Source organism: Hippocampus bargibanti, linkage group LG01 (genome assembly GCF_051943395.1).
Source record: "Hippocampus bargibanti isolate YZ-2025 linkage group LG01, ASM5194339v1, whole genome shotgun sequence".
In the NCBI taxonomy this organism is placed as follows: domain Eukaryota; kingdom Metazoa; phylum Chordata; class Actinopteri; order Syngnathiformes; family Syngnathidae; genus Hippocampus; species Hippocampus bargibanti.
Window position 1 is genome coordinate 34949989 of NC_142734.1, and position 25633 is coordinate 34975621.

A 25633-nucleotide genomic window follows, 5' to 3' on the forward strand; every position below is an offset into this window, starting at 1 on the left:
CACAGACGTGCGCATTTTTTCATGCTCTACATACAAAAAAGGTCACTCTCAGTCAATGAACTGATGTTAAATCTACCACAAGAGGCATTGGCATCATGAGTCGCTTCATAGGCCTCGGGCCAATGTGGTAGACAATGGCAATGAAAGAACCGAGGGTGTCGGAGAAAAAGTGTGAAAAAAAGCAAGGAAAAAAAACACCCATGGCAAACTGTAGAATGGAAGTGGATTCATCTCGTGTCTATTTGCACCATGCTACACCTGCCCCCTCTTTTCTTCTCCGCGGCTACCTCCCAACCCTCCTGTTGGCAGGAGTAATCTGCTCCCCTTCGCACGTTGTCTGCTTGCTGTGATCACCCACAAGCCACAAGAGGAACGGCGTCGTACCATCTGCGTGACAGCCAGAGGACAGCTCGTCGCTCCCCGTAGAGTCACACTCGAGGAAGGGAATGTGATATTGCTGCTCGGCTCTGTCGGTGCTGATCCAGATATGATTTGCTCACTGAATTAGATGTAATTCATTGAAAATATAACACAACATGAGAGCAACTGACTTGAGCTATAGCCTTGAGAATGTTGTAAAACGTACTGGGAAAGAGTAAGTGTTTAGTAGAGCTTCTATAATAATTCAGTCAGAGCGTTTCTGGCTGTGCTTTTCCAATGTGGGACTGTAAACGAGATAGTCGTCTTACAATAGCTGCCATGCCTGAGTAAAAAAGGACTGATAATGGTGAGTGCATTGATCGGTTTTCAGCCGCTGAACCATCATCTCACAGTTCCAACACAACCATCAGTCACCAGATTGACGAGTGATGTTTAAATCTTTTTTTTTTCAGATTTCAAGATGTTTCTTCTCCGCTTGAAGCAACTCCCATGTAATTGTAAAGAGAACACGCGGCGTTACCCAAATTGTCTGAACCAAGCATAAAATCAACACTAAATCTTACAAATAAACAGATGGTACAGTTAGAATGGACTATTTAACATAGATGCTTCATGAAAACAACACACCATATAAGCTGCAGTGAAGATGCATTAAAATAGACCCGTTTGTTGACAATAAATTCTATTACACACAAAACAGAAGTTAAGGCATAAGGTATTAAAACAGAAAACCCACACACATAAAAACATACATAAAATTCTGCAGTTGAATATATTTCAGCTAAAGTACTTTCCAATCCTCCACAAAATTAATTTAGTTGTCCCTCCTATAAAGTCATTGATTCACAAAACTGAAAAAAATGACATTTGAAGCTTGTATTCCATAACATAAAAACACACCGATCGCGGGGATGTCAGTTATTTGTGTCGATGCCAAGGTCACAATTATATTCCTTTTTTGTCTTGCAGATGAGAACAATACAAGCTACAGTAAAGTCTCGTTATATCGATATCGGATATATCGATAGTCCCGGTTATATCGATACTATTTCTATGCACGCACGGAGAAAATTACATGCAAACAGGGTCGGATATATCGATAGTCCCGGTTATATCGATATTTTTTCAGACTCCCTTGAATATCGATATAACGAGACTTTACTGTAATTATAAACTGAACTGATCTGTTTTTTTTGATTGAGGGATTGCAATACTCTTTTTCTGTTTCAACATATTTTTAGATGCAAAACAGCATGGTGCATGCGCTGGAATCACATATATCCAACAACAAAAGAATCCAAGTGTGTCCAACTTATTTATAAATGTCCAACTAACCTATCTTTAAGCAGGCAGAATTAATTGCCATTCCCCATGATAGGCTTTATTTATGGCCACACAGTTCCAGATCATTCTCTCTCTACTCCAGTATATTAGCATGCGGCGGGTGGTATGTGTGCCCGTTAGCAAAAAAAAATAAAAAACACACAGATGACTGAATATTATACAAGAGGTCAACCGATTAAGATGATTACCCATTCTTCAACGGCCGATTGGTTCACATCATGACGCTATTTCAAAGTCCATTTCCTACCTTCTTCGCAACTGCCGGCCTTCGCCACTTCGACTCTCTTCTTCTGCACGCAGGAGGACAGACGGAGTTCACACTCATTCTCATAAGTGGTGCCGTCACTTCCGCACACTGGAGAAAACGCTTCACCGGAGCACGGTGGGCATTCGCATTTACTTTGGATGCAGCGGGCGCCCCAGGCGCACACAGTATTGCCACAAGTTTCTGAAAAATACATCACATTAGAGATGGACTTTATTTGTGAAACCCACCATGACAAAATATTTTCATATTTGTTGATAATGAATATATTATAGCGACTGGACTGCTCGTTCAATCAGAATTATTTTTCCCCTTCACAATTCATACGCAACAGTTTTCTGTTTGATACTGTCAGAGATAGGACAGTCGGACACTGTGGACAGAGACTCGGAACCAGAAAGATTGTCCCTACTGCCGGCAGGAAACGTAGTCATCTATGACATACGTCTGAATTCTGCGGCGCTCTGCCAAGCTATTTATTGAGAGTACATGCAAACTAAAGTGATACATTAGTAAAACCTAGTTTTCTTGATTATAATACAACGCCTCTGGACGTTCTGAGCACCAACAGCTGTAAGCATACATACATTGTAATTTAATTGGTTGTCTTCCATGAACTGATAAATTTGTAACTGGCTAATGAGCTCCTTCCTGTGAGGGAGTTCCACGGCCAGATCTTCCAGATAAAGGTAACAGTTTAACTGGGCTGTGTCTGTTTCACTCAGATTTACTGTGGCCATCTGCGCCTTGACTGTGGGCCTATTGTTTGGTTGGCCAGCGAAGCACAGGATTTTAAACACAACTTCTTATTCTCCATCACATACACCGAGTAAAAAGGGTACATTACTTACTGCACTCTCCCTGGCTGACCACTCGCAAGTCCATCTGTTTTTTGCAGGCCCGCACATTCAGCTCGCATTCGCTGGTGTATGTCGTGCCATCGCTCCCGCATACGGGCTGGTGGGACTCCACACATTCTGTTGCGCAAACACACTGACCACTTTGGGCATCGCAGATTGCCCCAAAAGAGCAGTTGGCGCAGGACTCATCTATAAGGATAGAAAACCAAATAAATGCAAGGCAAGAACATTTTTAACAACAAAAGGTGGTTTACTTTGAAGGAAAGCAACAGCAAAGAGTGAAGAAAACATAAATTCTGTGTTTATGGTAACAGACAACCAGAGTCTACCTGAGGCAAGTTGTGTTCATTTGAACAAGAACTTTAAAAATAAAACAAGAATAAAAAAAAGTACTTCAAATATTTTGCTAGATTGGCATTCAGATCTGAGGAAAAAGAATAAAAAGAAGTTTAAAAAAAGATAAAGCCCGAAAATTCCCAAGAGCAGGGCTGGCTGGCATCACTGAATACATTTGCAACCACCTGGGCTCTATAAATAATCTCAAAGTCAGAAAATAGAAAGTGTGTTGAATTTTCCGGGCACGACATGAATCATTCTCAAGAGCATTTTTAATAGATTGTCCCAGAGGCTGCTTGTTGATGATAGCCCGACACAAACTAACCAAACAATCACCATGGATAATTGGACACGGTTGTCGCTCGTTCAGAGCAGCTGATAAGTCCATATAATCGTGCTGTATGTGTAGAAGATGTACTGACAACAGAGCTGTCCACGGGATCACTTCGAACAATTTTGGAGTTTGTAAAGGGTTATGTTTGCTCCTGAGAACCATCAAGCCATCCGGATTGAGCATTAGGCTTCAGCTCGGGTAACAACGCTTGCATGAAGCACACAAACAGCTTCATTCACATTCAATGGTGGACCGTCTCTGCTGGCCTAAAAATATCTGAATCACAGACTGGTGTTAATTATATTTTGTCCATGAATTCTTATGAAATGATTACAAATTGTCTTTTAACTTCCTTTCATTACTTTTCTCCTGTTGTGCTGCTTCCAGATGTGTATTTTCGTATTGAAGCATTTAATCAATGACATTTCCGCAAATTGGTTACCAGGGCCAGCAATCTACCTGGACGCCTTCACAATCAGTTCTACAGGCCCCACAGCATAAAATAAGTACTGATAAAACTGTTACTTTAACCAATAAGATTTCGACTTGGGGACACTAAGGTCTTCTTTCCTGGCTAACGGTCGGGAACCTATGGCTCACGAGCCATATGTGGCTCTTTTGATGATTGCATCTGGCTCACCGATAAATGTAAATACATATTCTCGCTTTTTTCTGTTCATTTTCTATTGGGGCTGCAGTTGGCTGAAAACACAATTTTGATTGGATGGCACTGACCTAGGTTGGCGGAAAGCGCAATTTTGATTGGATGATGGTCAATAGCCGTCAGTTGAAACAGGTAAACGGCCCTTTAAATGAGCCCGACGAGTAAAAACAAAGTACACTTCAGCTTGAATGCACCGGAGGATTCACCTTTGTGTAGAGAAAAAGTCCTGATTCTAATTTGCAATGTAACAATACCATCGATGAAACAGTCGAATGTCAGTGACATTTTAACAAGCCCCATGTTAACGTTAGCATCAATATACTTCTGTGAGAAGTATGTTGCATAGCAAGTGTGGAAGCTAATGAGCCGTGTGCAGGCTAGCTAGCAGTAACTTCGCCTATGGACCCGGCAAGTTGACTTTCATTCCGATCGTTTGGCTGGATTTTTAGCACTCATGAGGAACGGAAAACCATTAATGTTAACGTTGAGCACTACCACAGTTATTTTAAATAATACATTTTGTCAGCACCTATTGACTTTATTTTAATACAATTTCTGAAATACAACCTGCTGCTCCCTCCTGCCTGCTTTTTTGGGTTCCACAACCGCCATCACAACCTTGCAAACCGTGACACTCTCAGAGCCGAACATGAACATGATTTCTGATTGCTTCTTTGTCTATATGTTACCATGTGACAGACGTACATAATCCATATCTATTCAAAAAGCATACCAATTATTCCCTATGTGGTTTTCTCCCGATTATTTATCCCTCATCCTGTTTCGTCATGCTGTTAGTGCGACCTATATACCACCTTCTACCGTGTGGATCATTTCTAAAACCAGCGGGAGGGTGAAAAATCTGGCGCGACGCAGGTTGTTATTTTTTCCTATTCTCACGTCTTTCAGGCATCTCAGTTCTATCTGTTTGGCGAAAGCCATATGAACGACCCCAATTCTGAGGTCAATGTTATATCCAGCTGAGGTGTCTATTAACCAAGTATGCCAATCCCAACCCTCCGAGACATGGTGGGGGGTCGCCTACCATTAAAAATGCCAGGGGGCAATTGGATTTTAAGGGAACAGGTAGAGTTGGTGAGTTGAAATCTGTCAAATAATAACGAATGTCAGGTTAGGTTGCACCCGAGTTCTACGTTTAACTTTTTTTTATGTCTACAGCCCTTGGGGGATGGAAATACAATTATACTGGAGTCTAAAATGCACGCACACACACACACACACGCACACATACAGAGGAGGCCAAAGTGAACTTTATAGGGACGGTGGTGGATGGGAAGTGCTCCCTTGGATTAGTACCTGATGAATTACTGTAAATAAATTTCCTGTAACACCTGTAACAGTAGCCAATATTTTAAAAGATTTGGGACCTCAATTTCTTGCCCGAAGCATAAACTACAATAGCAAATAAATGCTGCATAGCAAATAAAAAGTTGTTCTGAAATCTGCTCTAATATATTTGATGTACTGCAGGTCTTGTGAGAAAGAAAGCAACTATTCAGTGAGTCACTTTGCTCAATTGCATTTGTAGCTTTCACCAAAAATTTAATTGACAGTTTTTTGGCCCAGGTGCCACATTTTATGCAGTTATAAGGAAATCTTTATTTCTAACATCTGCTGTCGATACACTTTCAAAATTCTGCAATCATGCTGAAAATGACTTTTACTTCAAACTTTTTCACCGGAACCAAAGATTGAGCAGAGTGGTACGTATGTTCAAAAATGTTATTTGTTCCATGCAAATAATGTATTTGCTGGGATATCAGTGTGCAGCATATTTAGTATATTAGCATCCAATATTGTATTATCTTACATTATATATATATTTGTTTGTTTTGGGCTAGTTGTAGAGATCCTAAAAGAGGCCGTATACATTGCAATGTGAAAGATAACATTAAATAACGTTAAAATCCAAGAAAGGGAAAGTTGCTCGGATATTTTGTTCTGTTAAATTGTCACTTTGTTTGCGTGCATCTATGAAACATATTTTAATGTCAAGAAAAACACTATAAAAGTATTTAAAACCCCGCTGTGCAGCAAGATCACCGACATTAACACATGTCGACGAAATGATTCCTCTATTTTCAGCATTTTTCCCTCCAATTTATGTACAGCCATACTAAGGACTTATTTAGAAAAAAAAGATGCCTCCAATGTGTGACACACTTGCCGTATGTGCTGCGAAGAAAAATAGCACAACCTTAGCTATGTAGTTGGCGAACTAAAAATATAGCGTGAATGAAGTAACATGTCCTTCATTTTGTTCAAAATTTGTATTTTAAGAAGATTGTTTGTATACCGATGTCCCACTGTCTATTTAATTCTGCATCTCCCTTTCTGCCTCATAAACATTATGAGTAGAGGAAATAGCCTTCACGGGGATTACAAGGAATCACTGGTGATTGTGCTGAATGATGTTGTGCAAACAGCCCAAAAATAACTCACATGATCACGGCCATCGTTCCGCAGATGGCTATTTTCAGATAAACCAATGGCTGAGATTTTTTTAATGGCCATACTGTCAAAAAGTAAAGAGACAGCCATTCACTTTTGGGCTGAATTTTCCCTGGACCGTTGCTGTGTCGACAAAACAATTGTTAATTTTTTCTTTGAGTGCCAATGCATGGCGTTTACCTGTGGTGTGGCACCATTTGTGTCAAATCTGTGAGTGCTCGTTTCATTTCTTGTTGCCATGATACCAGTGACACAATTTTCCTTTTATAGAGAACCAGCAATGGAATATGATTGATGCTTTCCATAGGCATGGGGTGAGTAATCCATGTTCTACCTCAACAACAAAATCCTTCTTTTATATACTCAGTGCATGGAAAACATCAAACCTTTGCTCATGATGCTCAATAAGCAGCCAAGTAAATCACACAAGGTGGTTCCAAATTTAAGGTGAAAGTGATACCACGCCTCAAAAGTGATAATACTGTAATCTTCTTGTATTGATATTATTCTGCAGAATATTTTTTTCAAATCACCCAATCATCCACTAATGCACACAGAAATGTACAGCCATTTACACTCACAGTGACATCTAAGGGCAATTTAGAATGTTTCATGAACCTGCCATACATGTTTTTAGAATGTGCAGGAAACCAGAGTACCATAAGAAAACCCACACAGGCAAGGGGAGAACATGCGAAACTCCACACATAATTGCTATCCAAATAAAAGGTTGTGAATGGGATATTGAGTGAGGGTACGGGGATTGTAGGAAGGGGTTGCAATGTGGCGCACGATAGCTGCCGTACTTTAGCTACATGTCCACATGTGTGTTGGTGTGTGAGAAAGAGAGAGAATTGAGAGGTTTAAAAAAAATAAGAAGAAAAAGAAAGAAACTACTGAATCACAAGTGGAGCCTGTGGGATAATTGGCCTGCCAAGATGGCATTGAGAGTATTCACTGAGTGGCTTTAAAAAGCTGTAAATCTCTTCTTGGGACTGTGTGTCTGAAAAGTAGATCTGCAGATATTTGCTCAACTTGAAACTCCATTGTCTCCCGTGTGCTAATGATTAGCTGATGCGCCATCGCAGCCAGATAATGCCAAGTGACTCATGTAGCCAATTACACACAAGTATGCTGTGTGTTCTCTTTGACTGGGACTCAAGTGCAACACGACACTTAAAGGTCAGACAAAGAATGAAGCCAACAGAAAGTCAGCGAGAGTCAAGAGTTTGTGTGAAAGAACATCTTTGCGATTGATATCCCATACCTGTGAAACAGTACGTCATAATGTGACAATTGATGTGTTTTACTTTCCCACAAGGGGACATAATTTTTATTTTTTCCATGTTAGCGCTTTGTTCCAGCTTCAGCTGTTGTTAAAGCGCTATACAAACCAATATGTATGTATTGCATTGTATTTTGGACAGTCAACCTCATTTCAAGCTCATATAACTCCAGACACATATAATGTAGGAATTAACTTTTTTTGATGAAAGAAGAGAGTCTAACGTTTCTAACACTGTTTTGAATGTTGATGTAGTCCCAAAACTCAATATTATGTGGGTCCTGGCATTCAAGTGACAAAGACAAAAACTCTGGCACTGTAGTCGACACATTTTTGCATGTCTGGCAATAATGTAGTTTTTTTTTTTTTTTCACTTCTGACACCCGTTTGGAATGTTAGAAAGCCAAAAATAGAATATGGCATCAATCGGCGACCTCTAGTCCATACTTGGACAAAGAGTGACAACATTATTTTCTGCCAAGTGACAGAATGATGTACGCTTCTCTGAGTTTCTAAATGGGGTCCTGGCATGTGTTTTGTTTCATCATTTTAGTATGCAGAGACTTACCGCAGGGCCCTTTATGCTGGATGTGGATCGCTTTCTGGAGAGCACAGCCCATCGCTCGCATCTCACAGGGGCTGCCGTAACTGCTGCCGTCAGAACCACACACCGGGTCTGATGTTTGAGGGCAGGCTTGCAGGCATTCGCACACGGGCTCATTGTTTTTCACCACGCACACTGCGCCGTGATGGCACACCTTATCCAAGCAGGGACTCGGCATGTGGAGATCTGAAGGTCCACAACCCAAAAGACAAAATGTTATTATTTTGAAACAGTGATGGGTAATTTCAGAGAGAGGTTGGAGAATGGTCTTAGGCGAAAAGAGACAAAAGGGGTGACAATTTAGAGTACAGTTACTCTGAGAACTGTTAAAAATGAATGTTGGGAGCCAAGGAGTAAATATGACAAGCACTTGTTACTATGATGCATCATTTTCCTGCCTGTTTTTTCTTATGTGTCTATCCTAAATCTTTGAGGAGTAGACTCAAACAGCTAAGACAAACAAAAGCTGCCCTGTGGCATAGCAGTGATAAAAAAGCCAACGAACAATGGTTGCGCTACCAAGTAAGCATCGGGATTAATTGACATTGCCAGCAATCTATGAAATCCCCTTCAAAGGCTGCCTTTAAAATCCGAGCAAGAGCCATGGCTTCAGCCAGAGAGAACAGACAGAAATAATAACTAAAAAAACCAATAATAAGGAAAAGAAAGAAGAAAGAGACCTCTGCTTAATAATTAAAAAAAACGGCAAGCTCCTGGGCAGAGGCTGATATGAAATGTGAACATCACAGGGAGGTGTCTGCTCCAGTCTCCCCAATAACACTCCAGCACTGCTTCATTAAAACGAAGGCTGGATTCGGCGCCGACGGTTCTCAGAGAAATGAGTGCAGGCGGGGTAGACATAGCCTGAGTTGATCAGGAGAGTACGAAACTCGAACAGTCGTTTGATCGGAACCCGCCACTCCTTCCCCCTGACTCCACATCAATTCTTTAAAACCTTACGAGCCCATGGAAGTATTAGATTGAGGTGTGACGGCGGGTCGGTGTGCACTTGTGCATCCGAAATACGTGAGAGGCAACTTTCATCAGAGCTTTCAGCCATGAAGGATGGACCTCTCTGCCAAATGTGGTGCGTCTATAGGGCAGAGTGGAAAATATATCTTGATGAAAAATTGCCAGTGAAGCCTCAGACCGACTCAGGTCTTCATTTTAACTTGATTTGTTCTTCCTTGCTTTTGTTGGTCGGAAACATATCCCATAAAGGGATAAAAATCGCTTCATTCCTTAGCGTTGTTGGAGTCTTTGATTTTTGTGACATTCGGAGGCTAATAGCAACACGAATGCCACGCTGCATGAAAAACTTAGACATAATGAGCATGTTATGCCCTTATTAACTCATTCACTGCCAGACGATGTGCAAAAATGAGTCCACTCCAGTGCCAAGGTTTTTGTCATTTTCACTTAAATAGCAGAACCCGCAGAATATTGAGTTTTAGGACTACCGAAACATTCAATTCAGTGTAAAAAACTCTCTTCTTTCATCAGGAAAAAAATAGCTAATTCCTAAATTATATGGGTCTGCAGTTGTCGGAGCTTGAAATGGGGGCGGCTGTACAAAACACAATACATACATATTGATTTATAAAGCGCTTTAACAACAGCTGAAGCTGTAACAAAGTGATAACATGGACAAAAAAAAACAATGCTGCCCCCTCATGGGAGAGAAAAACATTGCCATAGATATGATCAGCGCTTTATCTGCACCCTCCGCAAGAAAAAAAAACAGACAAACAAATTCGGGAATGGTCCATTATGTCATGTTTTCAATTCCTGAATAAATTCGGCAAATGGCAGTGAATGAGTTAATGAAAAGTTAGCGTTGAAAATTTGTTTTGGGGTTTTCTGAGATTTCATAGACGCGGTCTACCGGATACGAAATGATGAGAGACGCTGGAGGTGCACATAAACACATAAGCTCTTTGGCACGAGCAGAATTCAGGCTAGCTTTGAAAATGAATGAGTCCCCTGAAACCCTTTTCAAAGCGGGCAAGATTAAGCTTAACTTCGGCCCGCGTGCAAAAGTTCAGCAGACAAAGTTACAAGAAAACGCTGCCTGCGATAACGTATTTGTCCCCTATGTAACAAAAAAAAAGATGAAAGTATTTCTATTCCTAAATGTTTTTATTACACTACCTCCTCCTTGGGGCAAAATTTCCGCCTGATTTATTATTGGGAGAGCATGTTAGGGACAAAAAAGATGGCTTTCCCAATGGGTAACAACTGGTATTGCACAGTCAGACGTTGAAACATTATTTCATTTCCTCTCCCAGATGCCCAAAGTTTTTATTTTTTTATGTATTTATATTTTGTTAAGCAATTCTCATTATTTTCTCACTTCCAAATGCTTAAAAGGCAACAGCGCATGCATGTTCCTGTCACCAATAAACCAAAAGCTGCAAGTTATTTATTCATGAAAAGTGACAGCCGAATGGGAACATCTGCACAGCAAATACTTTGGCAGATCAGCCAAGGCATTGTTGTTGCCGCTCCACTGACTGAACCGTAAGTTCAACGTGACAGCGATGGAAAGTGAGAACATGAATGAAGACTTCTGTTCTCCACTTAGCAGCGCCACACAAGTTAAAGGACAACCGACAGCATTTTTTCGTTTCCTAACTGACATCAGAAAAACGTTTTATAGCATCTAAAATGCACAAAACATTCAGCATGATATTTTTAGTCAAATGCAAAACACCAATAAAAATGACAAAGTGTCTAAAAAGTACTTCAATTTGAAACCGGAAGTGGCCAGTTTCAGAAGGTGCCGCCCCCTTGTTCGTGGCGTCACCCCAAGACGTCTTGCCTTGCTCGAGAATCAAAACAATGGCTTCAGATTCGGAGAAGATGCTTTGTTGTTACCCATCCAGTTATGAATATGATTCAAATAGTTCTGAAGAGGAAAGCATACATGTTTGCAATCGATTAAATAATTTATTCCGTGTCATTTTGAGGCATCAGGGGTAGGAAATGTTGCACCCAAAAAAGGCAGAAAATGGCGAAAAAGCCGAGTAAGGAATTAATCAGCCCGTCTCCACAGGCTGATTAATTCCTTACATGGAGCTTTGTCGTCCTCTTCTGCCTCTTTTTGGTCCTACATGACGTTTTCAGACCAAAGTACAGCAAAATGCATTGACGCGATGGAAGGACTGCTACAATGTGCCCTTTTTTCGGTCAGGGGTGTTCCTTCAGTGACGTCACGTACAGACTCATCACCAACTCAAAAACAAGACCTCCGGAATATTCAGCGCGAGTCTTAAAACGTAAAATATAGCTATATGCGGTGGAAAATACGCTCAGTAGAAGTCATTTGAAGCCATTTTACAAAATATGGACACAATTTGTCCGGAGACGTTGGTTGTCCTTTAACACTCTTTACTTTTGTTCTTTCTCAGAAGTGGTTTTTGCCTGGTGTTTTGTAAAGAACTGATCCGAGGATGTTCGCTATTAGCTGTTTTTAACAGTCTTTTGAAAATGTCATTTTTTATGGGCGATTCACATTTACGTAAAACTATCGGAACAACTCATGGCCCATTGAGACAAGACTTGGGAAATGACAGCCCAACATAATAGGAAAGTGGCAACTCTTGCAAACAAAGTTTGATAAACGTACAAACCAGGCAAGTGGGGATGGTGCAGTCCCATTAAACTCATCGTAACATGTTGTTAAATTGCTGAGGGAATATTTAGGTAAGCGCCGCTCAATTCATGCATAGGTAATTGGAGTCCAACCTCAACCCTGAGGGGCTCAGGTGCAATTCGATCAGTTCCTGTTCGGATTATGCAGTCTGTGGAATTAGCTCAGTCCAGGTGACGCTTGTGGTGGCCAACTGGCTGAGGTAAAGACCTTACAAAACCATGCAAGCCAGTATTCACAATCCAAGCATCACCCTGTCTTTTTTTTAACCTTTGATTGAAATCCCTCATCCCCTTTTGTATTAAAAGACATTCATGTCTGATATCAGTGAAGGAAAAGGCTCTATTAACATAAAAGAGAAGACATACCCTATGGGCTGTGTCTGTCGACGACTGTTGAATACTTATGAGGGGCACGGGTGCTTCTCAACTCAGACCACAATGCAGTTTATATGTGACCAAGAAAACGCAATTCTTATCTTTGATTCTGTACTTTAGAGAACAGATTTGTTTTTCTTTTCATTTCTGAACTTTTAGAAAGATTAGCAATCAATGTCATTCATGCCATTACAAACAAAGAGTCGACACAATGTGTGGACAGAAGAAAAGAGCAAAAGTGCAATCCAATTAAACCAAATTGGCAAATGTGTAACTTGGCTTGATTTCATCACAGCCTCAAGTGACTTGTGGCACCCCGCAGACCTAAATAATCTCGACAATTTATGCTTGCGGAGAATGGCCCGGAGATCATGTTAAGTGGACTGGCAGGCTGCCTGCTGTCAATCCGCTTCCACGCCGCACTTCCTCAAATTAACTTGATTAGGAAAAACTGCACTCAAGCTCAGCGAATTACTTGGGAGTCAAACCCTCAAGGGATTACTCTTGCGTATCAAACACAAATCATGATTTAACATTGGCCATCTTCGAGAGGCTATGGCGTTATATGTGCCACGAGCATTCCAGGGCAAACTTGCATGAAAATTAATTTTTTCAGTACATTTAGGGATCAATCTGGTTCTTCAAATGGAATGGTAAAATATCGAATTTGGGTTCGACTCGGGGTGTGTGATGCAACTCGCAGACCAGGGTGAAATCAGTACTTGATAAAATATATAAATACCTTAACTTTGATTGAGTTCACGAATACCTCGTGTATGACGCAATATTTCTTTATGTCATGACATATATGCCCAAAAGAATTGAGAAAAGTGGGCCAAAATATGAGTCTGTCAGGTCTGTCTGTTTTGTTTTGAGCCTCAGCTGTCATGAAGGGTGTTTCCCTTCAGCATGCACACCTGTTCAATGTTTACCAATTAACCCCGCCATGGATTTAAGGACTATCAAATTACCTTGTTCCTTGTTGGATGACTGACCTTGCTCGCGGTTGGGCTTCACATGATATACTCTTGGTTGTGTTTTTCTTGGTAAAAAGAGTCATACATTTCAAGTTTAAATTTCAAATTTAATTACTTTCAAGCCCATTTTTAATATCTGGAGTAGTATGTATTTATGTATTTATGTATTCAGGTATTTTTTAATTGTTAATTGTTTGTAATTTTTATTTTTATTTATTTATTTTTTTATATTTCCATTGTTTTATTTTTCAATGTATTTATTTATGTTTTAATCTTTCAATGTTTTTTATTTATTTTTTAATTTTCCATTTTATTAATAAAAAGTTCTTATTTTTCGATGTACGTTTTATTTTTTCAATATTTCATTTTATTTATTGTTCCTTTTTTATTTTTCAATTTTTTTATTTCTTTATTTTCCAATTTTTATTTTTCTAATTTTCAATTTTTCAAAATTTATTTTCAATTTTTTTACTTTTCAATTTTTTATTTTTCAAGTATTTATTTTTCAATGTCTTATTTGCATTTATTTATTTATTTATTTATTTATTTATTTTCAGCTTGAAGTTATTCACAATGAATTGGTCAGACGGGAGAAAGCGCAGCTCCAAATGTCAATGAAGGCATGTCTTTGACACACGGAGGCATGCTGCAAACCCAAATATCCTTTCATCAAGCTCCGGGCGCTACAGACATGAGCCAAAAAAAGCACATTAGGCAGAGTACACTGCGCACAGGTACAATGACACGTCAGGGACGCACTGAGCCATTTGGATTGTTAATGCCCAGTACGCTGAAGGGACATGGCCCACTTACTGGATCGTTCTTGCCAAATTCACACACTTATCATCTTCCATATTAGCAGACTGATGATGAAAAATATTGAGAGGAGCTATTAATAGACTATCGGGAATTAAAAAAAGGCAAAACGTCTGCCAGTTTTGCATAGGATGAAGACAAGATAGGAACAGATGTGAACTCATCCATAAACTCCTGAGCAATTAAAATTCTGCAACCCTTTGTAGAACATCCTTCCATCCAGCCATTTTCTGATTAGCTTTATCCTCACAGAGGCCCCGGGGCGTGCTGGAGCTTATCCCAGCTGTCTTTGGTCAGTAGGCGAAGGCCACCCTGAACAGGAAGCCAGCTAATCGTAGGCCACACAAAGGTGAATATGCATCTGCGCTAATCACACATAAGACGATTTAGAATGTTCAATCAAAAAAACTACAAAGGCAAAATACACGCAAACTCCATACGTGAAGGGGTAAAACCCATGATCTCTGCACTGTAAGGTCGATCTTCTAACCACTGTTTCACCGAGCCGCTATGTCATCCTATATGAAACATCGCTAGGAACGTTGAAATGAAACTGAACAAAATTTCCGACCACACTGACATTGTGATATACTGACGGACAAAGAAAAAATGAATAAAGGACCCCAGAGAATATCTAGACTAGTAAGTGGACATCCACAAACACATGAATAAGTGTGACAATCAATCATTGTCTACTTTTTCAAATCAAGCTGTTTGTATCTTACCATAGGGGGGAAAACATCATTGCATTACCGCAGACTAGAATTAATCTTTGTGTTCCGCGCAGGGAAATGACTAACGATGCCATCTGGGAAGATTTACAATCCGTTATCCATAAATTAACCACAATAGATATGTCTCCCGTTCTAATGAGAGTAACGGGAATGGAGGTTGAGGCGCTTTAATCAATGGCACTTGGCTTGGGGAATTATTGAACTGCACTGTGGCAAAAAGCTCAACATGGAACATAATCGTTTCAACGAGACGAATCATCGTAACGTCGAAGGAGGTGTTAGGAAGGTCGCTACGAATGCTGAACTATGTTGGAGAACACATTTTCCAATAAGCTGATATTCTCAGACTTGGAGCAAAGTGGTTCTTGGAACAAATTACTGAAACGGATGTACTATGTGGGCGCTGGACACGTCTGGGCAGTAGGGATATATATAGGGCCGAAACTACCAGTAAGACTTTAGTTTGCTGACGAAGCTTCTTGGATAACAAGCGAAACGTCCGACACCTTCAAAGAAGTACAGATGACGGCTGAAGAAACCTTTTCATCGAAGGACCATTCCTGTACGACTGAGAGCTTACACAGATGAAATTTTATCAACACTTGCTAAAATTAGAGTAGTTGATGTTGGTTTTGACGCAACCCTTCCATTGAACGTCATTTTGTCTATTTCATCACATGTCTGTTTTTAACCTTAATGTCTTTAATTAAAAACTGTCAGTTCACACAGTAAGTTCACACATTCCACACAGGAAGGCCCAAACTAGATTATAACCTTGCATCTCTGTATTAAGAGGCAGAAATGCTTACCGGTTGCTCACCGTGTTGCCTATGGTAAAATATCACAATCGAAATGATTCAAGGGATTCAGACATTATTATGAATTAAATTATTTCATGAACATTTACAAGTGTTGACTGAGATACTTGACTGACAAGCAGGGATCAAACACACAAAGACAAACGCTACCTCTTGACATGAAACTGATGCCTGGAGGCAGTGATTGTGTTTGCCCACCAGGCTGACATTTTCTGACAGAGCCGCAGAACTGCCAAAATCGAGCATCACAGAGAAAACCTCACACTATGTCATGTTGTCGGAGCTCTTTCGGTTATGGATTGAGCGCACATGCACACGAGGATCTTGAGTCGTTTACAAGGCTGCTAATCTCCACAGTGTTTCTTTTAAAGGACAACCGACATCTCCGGACAAGCTGTGTCCATAATTTGTAAAATGGCTACAAATGACTTCTACTGAGCATATTTTACAAAGATTCCTGCCATGACACCACGAACAAGGGGGCAAGACCTTCTGAAACTGGTCACTTCCGGTTTCAAATTGAAGTACTTTTTCGACACTTTAAGTCATTTTTATTGGTGTTTTGCATTTAACTAAAAATATCATACTGCATGTTTTGGGTATTTTAGATGCTGTAAAACGCTTTCCTGATGTCAGTTAGGAAAAAAAAGTGACGTCGGTTGTCCTTTAAAGATGGTGACTAACCTAATCCGCTTTCAGTTCTACCAAGACACTGACAAAAAATGAATCAAATAGTGCAAGTGTATCTTGTGAGAAACTGTGCAAACCACCGGCGTGACTAAGCTAACTGTCTCGGAGGGCTGCTCCGTTTTTCTCCTTTGATGTTTAATTAAAAAACGGAATCAAGCTTTGACGTTTGTGCTGTACTGTTTGAATAATATGCAAATTTCAATAAGAATGTATTAAGAGTGTGCGCACAGACACACAGACACACACACACACACACACACACACACACACACACACACACACACACGCACACACACACACACACACACACACACACACACAAACTGGCTGTATGATGCGTTTGGGAAGAAGAGATATTGTGAAGGAAGTCGAATAACGAGACAAAAATGTGGGTGGAGTTGTTAGAAGGCACAAAACAAAACACATCAGTGTTGGCACTGTCAAATGTTTCATTAATACTAAGCACAGGCAGGCAAGTCATTGTAATGAAGGACGTCACCTGGTTTGGTATTTGGTTATGGTCTAAAGACAAAATTAAAGTACAGTCAAGTCTAAAGAGTTGGAAAAAATAGGAAACAAAAAAATGGTGTCAGTTGTCCTTTAAATAAAGTCATCGAAAAGAAACTCATTATGGAAGTAACCAAGATTGAGAAAATTATACAGTAAAAAAAAAATATTGCTTTTGTGATAAGTGGCTTTCCCAGATTACACAGCAAACTACTGTAAAGTGAATTTATATCATGGTTGTCCCTTTAATTGAATGCCAAATTAAATATATGTCTGAAAAAAATGCCATTGCTGTGTTGTGCTGACATTGTTAACATGAATATTAGTCATTTTTATATTTCAAACCATTGTTTGAGGTCAATAAAGTACAAGTTCTGTTTATCTGTGGACAGCTTATCGTGTGATCAGGTTGCACGGTGCATGGAATGACAAATTGTATAATTTTTCAGAGCGGCGTACCGAACTAAACTGTGTAATTCAAAATATTTGAGAAAATGACAAATACAGTAAAGTCTCGTTATATCGATATTCAAGGGAGTCCGAAAAAATATCGATATAACCAGGACTATCGATATATCCAACCCTGTTTGCATGTAATTTTCTCCGTGCGTGCATAGAAATAGTATCGATATAACCGGGACTATCGATATATCCGATATCGATATAACGAGACTTTACTGTATGTTTAAAAAATCCTCTCATTTAGTTCCTCAGCTGATAACTCCTTTTGACATTTTATCAACAGCTAAACTCAGTTTTGTTAAATCCTTTGTTGCACTGTGTTGTGTCGTCTTTGAATGAAAAGGGAATTTACATGAATTTATTTAAAGTTGAAGGAGGATCTATCCATCAAACAATTGTGATGGGATTTCATATTCAAAGGTCTGTAGCCGCAAGGCTTTTTAATCAATATTTTGAAAGAAAGACAATTTTTTTGTGCTCGATATCAAGCCAAACAAAAAAGAAAGACTTGGGTGTGTCACTTTGGGAATTTAACAGAAAAAAAAGTAGGCAGACTTCTCCAACCTCGTGGTTCATAACAGTGCAGTAAGAGTGAAACAAAGAGACTAGAAGAAGAGCAGCGGTACAAGACCCCTCCTGTTGGATCCGCTCGGCGCAAAGCGGAAGGTTTCACCCCCACCCAGCATCCTTCTGATGAGGTCGCCCATTGAGTGACCCCACTTTCCACCTGTCGCCAGACAGCCAGGAAGACACAGCCAACATGGACAAAGACGGACAGACAGACAAGACTGACTGAGGCACTGAAACAAGAAAGAACAGCTTTTTTTTAAGACAACACGCAAGACAAGGAGACAAAAACAGATTGAGGCAGAGGTGGACGAACGAAACATGCGGGTGTCATTGGAAATGGAGGGATGAGCTTTGAGGATGAAAAGGTGAGGTGAAGGCACAGGCTGGAGTGGCCCCTTCCCATTCAAAGAGCATCATTGAACCATTTCAGACATTTTTGACTTGACGACGTTAAAAGAGGAAAACAGAAGGAGGGAAGGTGGGGAGAAGATAAAAAGACCCCTCGTCTTCCTCCCTTCGGTTCACTCACCACAGGGCCCGGCATGCTTGATGGGGATGAGGATTTTGCCCAGGCACTCGGCCTTGCGGCGCATGCAGTCGTTGGTGTACGTGCGGCCGTCTTTGCCGCAGACGGGCCTGTAGGTCCCGTCGCACTCGATGGGATCGCACGAGCAGCGAGTATTCAGCTGCTCGACTTGACACACGGCGTTGAAGTGGCATTCCTCCTTACATTCCTCTGCAACAGGGAAACACAAATAAACCCATAGGCCAAAGTCATGAATCTGACTAAATGCAGACTGGTTATGCGGCGAGCAATGGTGATGGCTGCACAGCCGAGATGTATTGTGCATATACGTTTTATTCAAAACCCGCAGAGATGTTTATTTTTTCTAACATTAGATACGAACTCAAAATATGGTTTCATTCATTTATTTATTTATTATTTATTTATTTATTTATGTATTTATTTATATTAGAAAACCGACGCCTCCGTTGTGTCCATAATTTGTAAAATCACTTCAAATGACTTCTACTGAGCAGAAATTCTTCTGAAAAATGAAGAAAAAGGTGAACTGGTTGCGTCAAATGGCAAGTTTAGCGGCAAAGTGAGAAAATCCAATTTGAGGCCTATGTTCTCGCAGCGCTCGCAAGGCCTCAACATTATTTCATTGCTGATCGCTGGATCAAATTTGTACAGCAATCCAATTCCTCTCCCCACTTTCTTTAAAAGCATGTCTTGCCACACTTAATGACATTGCTCCTCAATCTGAGTGAGAGTGCTCCGAGGATGTGCAAGAGCATGTCGAAATGGCCATTCTGATTAGTTACCAACTTGTAATTTCCTAATGGATATGATTTCATGGATTGGTTTTTCAAATTGAATTGTTCGTTCATTTGAAATGTGCCAAACAAAAAGGGGTGAAAGAAAGGCATAAGTCAGCACACACAATTATGACATGGAACTTTTGTTTTTGATTGTATGAACACCAAATAACTTTTCAATGAAAAACCAAACAAACAGCATGCTACTAGCATATTACGCTTTCCGTAATATTTCCATGTTATCTGGGATTGAATGTTTCAGTGTTCTGTGCTTCTTAACACTTGAGACAGAATTTCTTTGTCTGTTCTTGATGATCGACACATTACAATCTGCCCACTCGGCTGCCCTGAATCGACATTGCTGTTCTTTACTCGCTGTGTTCTCTGATTAAAACACAGCGAGTTAACTGGTCTTCTTCTGGCAAACGGTACCAATTGACAGTAATTTCTTCACGACGGTTTCCTCCTCTTGTCCCACTCACACAGATTGTCAGCCTGAAGGCACTTATCAGGCTGGAGAAGACTACGGTTAGGATGCTAGTGACCCAAAGACCTTAGAATCATTCATCTCTATACAGCTGAGAGGGGTTCGATTGGGGTGAGGTCTTCGCACCACCTCATCACACTGCTGTGAATGGTGGCCCAGTAGTCAGGTGGTTAGCGGAATGACCTCACAGTGCAGAGGTACCGGGTTCAATTCCAGCTACAGTCTTCCTGTGCGGAGTTTTCATATTCTCCCCATGTTCGCCAGGTACTCCGGTTTCCTCCCACGTTCCAAAAGCATTCATTACAGGTTTATTGTACACTCTAAACCAGTGGTTCTTAATCTTGTAGGAGGCACAGAACCACACCAGCTCCATATGCTCATTCACCAAACCCTTCTGTCAATGACTGTGCACACTGACTGCAGACGAGACTGAGAGGTTGACCTCTGCGTTGGAGGATCCACCAAACCCCTGAGACCGACTCACCGAACCCCTCGGGTTCGATCGAACCCAGTTTAGGAATGACTGCTCTAAACCAAGTGCAAATGGTTTTTAGTACTGTATGTCCTGCAATCGGCTGGCAATTAGTTCAGTGTACCGCGCCTACTGCCCAAAAACAGCCGGGATAGGCTTCAGTACCCTCCGTGACCCTTGAGGATGAAGCGTATCAGAAAATGGATGATGGATGGATGGAGCTGTGAATGTCTGTGCACATGACATTGGATTGGATGAAGAAAACGTGTGGAAGGTGAAGTTGGAACTTACCCCGCGCCCTGCATCGTCCCACGTGTATCTTCCTGAGTTTGACGCCTTTCTGCAGGCCCGTTGCTATCATGGCGCACTCGCTAGTGTAGGTTTCTCCATCACTGGCACACAACGGCTCGCTAGCTGGGGGGCATGACTCGGGCAAGCCGAAGACGAGCGGCTGGCGGGTGATAGCCTCGACCCGGCACATTGTGTTGAAACTGTTTTCACTGTCTTTACAGGGGTCTGTGGAGACAACACACATGTTAATTAAACGCTGCAACATAGCGAGAAGAAGCACATGCGCTAAAGTACATGTCAAATATTGCACATTCCACAAAGATGAGGGAAAAAATGCTGTTACCTGGTACAACCATGAATATATAATCACATAATTGATATCATGTTTTAATGAACATTTTATTTTATATTGTCAGCTGTTAATGTCATGATCATCATATAACTTCATCCTTCTGAAATTGGTATGGTATGTCCATTGGGTCTAATGAAGGAACCCTGAATACATGATCTTAACTCATTCACTGCCATTACCGAGTTTATTCTGGTTCGTTTTTTTTTTTTCGTGCAGAGGCGGTGATGATAAAGTGCTAGTCAGACCACTGCCGATGGTTTCCCCTCCCACAATGGGGTAGCATTGACCTTTAGTACAGCTGCCCCCATTTCAAGCTCAGATAACTCCAGACCCATATAACTAGTAAATTAACTTTTTGTTTCTATTTTTACCTTGACTTGAATGTTTATGTAGTCTTAAAAGTTAATATTGTGTGGGTCCTGCAATTTGAGTGAAAAATGACAAAAACCCTGGCACTGGAATGCACACATTTTTGCACATCGTCTGGCAGTGAATGAGTTAATGTGTGTAATAACGACTGGAGGCATGTAGCATTAAAAAAAGGGTCTAGTTATTTAGTATTTCAGTTAAATCATCTAAAAGAGAGTGGCAATGAAAAAAAATCAAGTTTTAAACAAATCACAATGGGTCATCCGAGTCTTCAACATGGCAATTTTATGATTTTATGGTGATGATGATCAGTAACTTTAATCTACCAACTGTAACACCAAGATGACTGTGAGAGGAGAAAGGTGGAGGTCAGTCGAAGAAAGTGGAGCGCGGAACAAAACACGTTCATGACCGCTGCTCTACGCAAAACTAAATTTTACATTATCTTTAGCCTAGCAACCGAGAACACCTCCGAGTGAGTTCTTGATCAGAAAAGCGATAAAGAATAAGATAAAGAGTCAGTCAGTTTGATTCACTCCCCATTGCTGCTCTTTCGTTGCAGGCCATCCTGTTTGGCCTTATCAGCCCCGGATCATAATGGGATTGGTTTGTGGATGAGCAAAAGGACGTTGTTGCGCATCGAAACAAGACTCCGGGCTTTATCCTGCTCGACACATTTTTACAATGAGCCGAGACAAAGGATTTATGTTGCCGTGTGACATTAGAACGCAGCCGTGCTTCGCACAAGATATATCGAGTTCACTCGGTTGTATAACCCAGGAAAGCCACACGCACACGAGAGTGAAAGTAACGACGATAAGCAACCCCTATCGGGGTAATTTACTGTGTTTGAAAAATAAAGAAATTGTACAGATGACAGCGTTATGATCCACAAAAACGGCCTGAAATGCTGCATTGCACTGTCAATGGTGGTTGATATTTGAAGAAAAACAATGCAATTCAAAGTGTCCTTTCAAAGCCCCGCCGCCCCCCCAAAAAATAAAATAAAAACAATCAATAGCACTGCAGCCTCCGAATTGCTGCACTCGTGACATGGCGGTACTCTCCGACATGAACAACGAAGATACGTCATCCCATATTTTTCAAGAGATTATTGCTTTGAAAATAAACATCAGGTGCTTTCGTTTTCGTTTTTGGAATTATTTTTACAATAATTTTTTTCTTCCCCAAATGAGATTGTTTAATATTATTGTATTTTGTATGTGTAGACCACAATGTATGCAAAAGGTGTAGCTAGCTTGAAGTTCAAACGATCGGAATGAAAGTCAACCTGCCGGGTGCATACGCAAGGTTACTGCTAGCTAGCTTGCACACTGCTCATTAGCTTGCACGCTTGCTTTCTTCTGCTTTGTCATCGTCCCACTGACATTTGCCTGTTTCATCGATGATATAGTTTCATTGGAAATTAGAATCTATCACATTAGAACCTGTTCTCTCCACAAAGGCGAATATTTTGTTTTATCTGGTCATTTTGGTCGGGAAAAAGTCGGAAATCCGCCGATTGGCGGAAAATTATCTTCCCTGATAGGTGCATAAAAACTCATAAAGCACTTGAGAAAAAAAAAATTATGGGATAAATTCTCATTATTTTTGCAAGAAAGGGTACAAATGTGTTGTGTCTGTTATTGAGAGAAAAAAACTGAAGAATCGTTAAAGATAATGAACAGTCAATTCAACGGTGAAGTCAGTTCACTGTCAATTCTGATTATGTGAATACACATTTTCAATACATTTTATATGGAATAAATCCCACCACAAGGTTTGTTTATCCATATATACAGTAAAGTCTCGTTATATCGATATCGGATATATCGATAGTCCCGGTTATATCGATATTTTTTCGGACTCCCTTGAATATCGATATAACGAGACTTTACTGTATATATATATATATATATATATATATGAATGCATGCATGTATGTATGTACGTATATATTCAACAAGCGATTGATGGTTTATCATACACCACTCTCGCATAAATGTGCAGAATGGACAGCAACCGATAAGTGGTTCCCATGTGATTTTTGGCAGCAATATGAATCAGAATCAGAATCAGAATCAGAATCAGAATCATCTTTATTGCCAAGTATGTAGGACACACAAGGAATTTGTTTCCGGTAGAACACGCTGCACTAGTATCGTTGACAAGCAAGAATGACAGCGGGGTCTGTCTTGTTAGAGTCAGAAGACTGTTTTCAACCATGACAATGCCGAGGCTTGTGAAGACAACAAAACAGGTCTTTTATCTCATTCGCGGTGGTGCCTCTGCATAACGCAGCGCCTCACTGCCAGCCAGGCCATTACTTGAGAGCAACACCATTACCTCCCATTATGTGAGAAGAACAGCTTCCAGGTTTCCCGCTCTCCTTCAGCCGAGCAAAGAGGGTAATTACAAAAAGAATGGCCTGCATGCTGCAGAAACTAGCAGCGCGGATAAATCGGGGGAAGCACCACTCCCTGTGGGCCGACTCGGGTTGGATTTATGCAGCCAACCTTCTGTCTGCAGACCTGCATATCCATCTCCCTTTGCCCAACACTAGGCTCTGTCTCTGAGCGAGAAACTACCATGCTCTCTTTCCATCTGGCTTTCCACAACAAACCGGGGGAAAAAAAAAGATTGCCTTGGGAGTAAACAACCACTTCAAGATGAAAACAAGTGGGGGGCGGGGGAAGCTGGGCCGTGCAAATTTGACAAGTGCTACTTAGAGGAACAGTTCACACTACAGGATTGCTCGTGTGAGGAAAAAAAACAAACAAACAAGAGGCAGAAATTTTGAGGAGTTGGACCATTTCTTTTATGGTCTTTTATGGATTACTACTTTTAGCATTTCCCCTGTATAAGAAGTGGTGCGTAACCCCAGCCTCTACTGTATGGAGTGCCTTATAATGTGGTGTGCCTTACATTTGCAAAACGTATCTATTTATACAGTGATACCTTGGTTTACGAACGCTTTAGCTCACGAAAAAAAAGTTTATAGCATCTAAAATAAAAATGACTTAAAGTGTCCAAAATCTGCAAACAATTGAGCTGCGAATTGGGCATTTTCAGAAAGTCCCGCCCCCAGTTCGTGACGTCACGCCAAGATGTCGTGCATTGCTGGAGAATCAAAACAATGGCTTCAGATTCGGAGAATATGCTTTCTTGTTACACATCCAGTTATGAATATGATTCAAATAGTTCTGAAGAGGAAAGCATACATGTTTGCAATCGATTAAAGAATTCATTCCGTGCCATTTTGAGGCAACATTGGGGGGAAATGTATCACCAAAAAAGAGGCAGAAAATGGCGACGAAGCTCCGTGTTAGGAATTAATCAGCCCGTTTCCACAGGCTGATAAATTCCTTACATGGAGCTTGTTCGCCCTCTTCTGGCTCTTTTTGGTGCAACTTGACGTTTTCAGACCAAACAAGTACAGCAAAATATATTGACGTGATGGAAGGACTGCTACAATGTGTCCTTTTTTCGGTCAGGGGCGTTCCTTCAGTGACGTCACGTACGGACTCGTCACCAACTCAAAAACAAGACTTCCGGAATATTCAGCACGAGTCTTAAAACGTAAAATAGAAGTCATTTGAAGCCATTTTACAAATTGTGGACACTTGTCGGGAGACGTCGGTTGTCCTTTCAACATACATTCCATCCAAAATATAGCATTGAAGCAACTAACGAACAAATTCACCTTACGAACGACCATCCGGAATATATCTCGTTCGTGAGTTGGGGAGCATCTGTAACTAAAATAAATAAAAGTCTTGGAAGAATGTATATTTTTTGGAAGAATATATATTTAACTAAAATAAATAAAAGTCTTGGTCTTGGTCTTTGGTCATATAAAAACAGTTTGAAAGATCCACAGGAGGGTATGGAATGTGACAAAAATCCCAAATCCCCAAATCTTACCGCATCGACCTTGATGTTGAACTCTGATGTTCTTGTGGTGCTTGCAGGCATACTGATGCAGCTCACACTCGTTGCGGTAGTCCTTTCCATCGCTGCCACACACCGTCTGCTCCAGTCTGCCCTCACAGCCCAGCGGGCACATGCATTTCGCCGACAAGCCGTCAGTGGACTGGACACAGGTGCTGCCGTAGCTGCAGGTCACCTCAGTGCAAGGGTCTTTGAGAACTGAAGGTAGGGAAAAGCATTAGGAGGGGGAGAAAAAGAACA

General features: G+C 40.8%; 1 protein-coding gene across 4 annotated transcripts in view; it reads right to left on the reverse strand.

The window, feature by feature from the left end:
- Positions 1-25633, reverse strand: part of agrn (agrin) — a 247953-nt gene that overhangs the window by 76692 nt on the left and 145628 nt on the right. For all 4 annotated transcript variants that reach the window (XM_089013232.1, XM_089013247.1, XM_089013225.1 and 1 more), the window contains 6 exons: positions 25367-25591; positions 20722-20946; positions 18678-18884; positions 8510-8731; positions 2842-3039; positions 1973-2173 (listed from right to left, as the gene is read on the reverse strand). In XM_089013232.1, the coding sequence (XP_088869358.1) occupies positions 1973-2173; positions 2842-3039; positions 8510-8731; positions 18678-18884; positions 20722-20946; positions 25367-25591 (1278 nt within the window). The remainder of the gene's footprint in view (positions 1-1972; positions 2174-2841; positions 3040-8509; positions 8732-18677; positions 18885-20721; positions 20947-25366; positions 25592-25633) is intronic.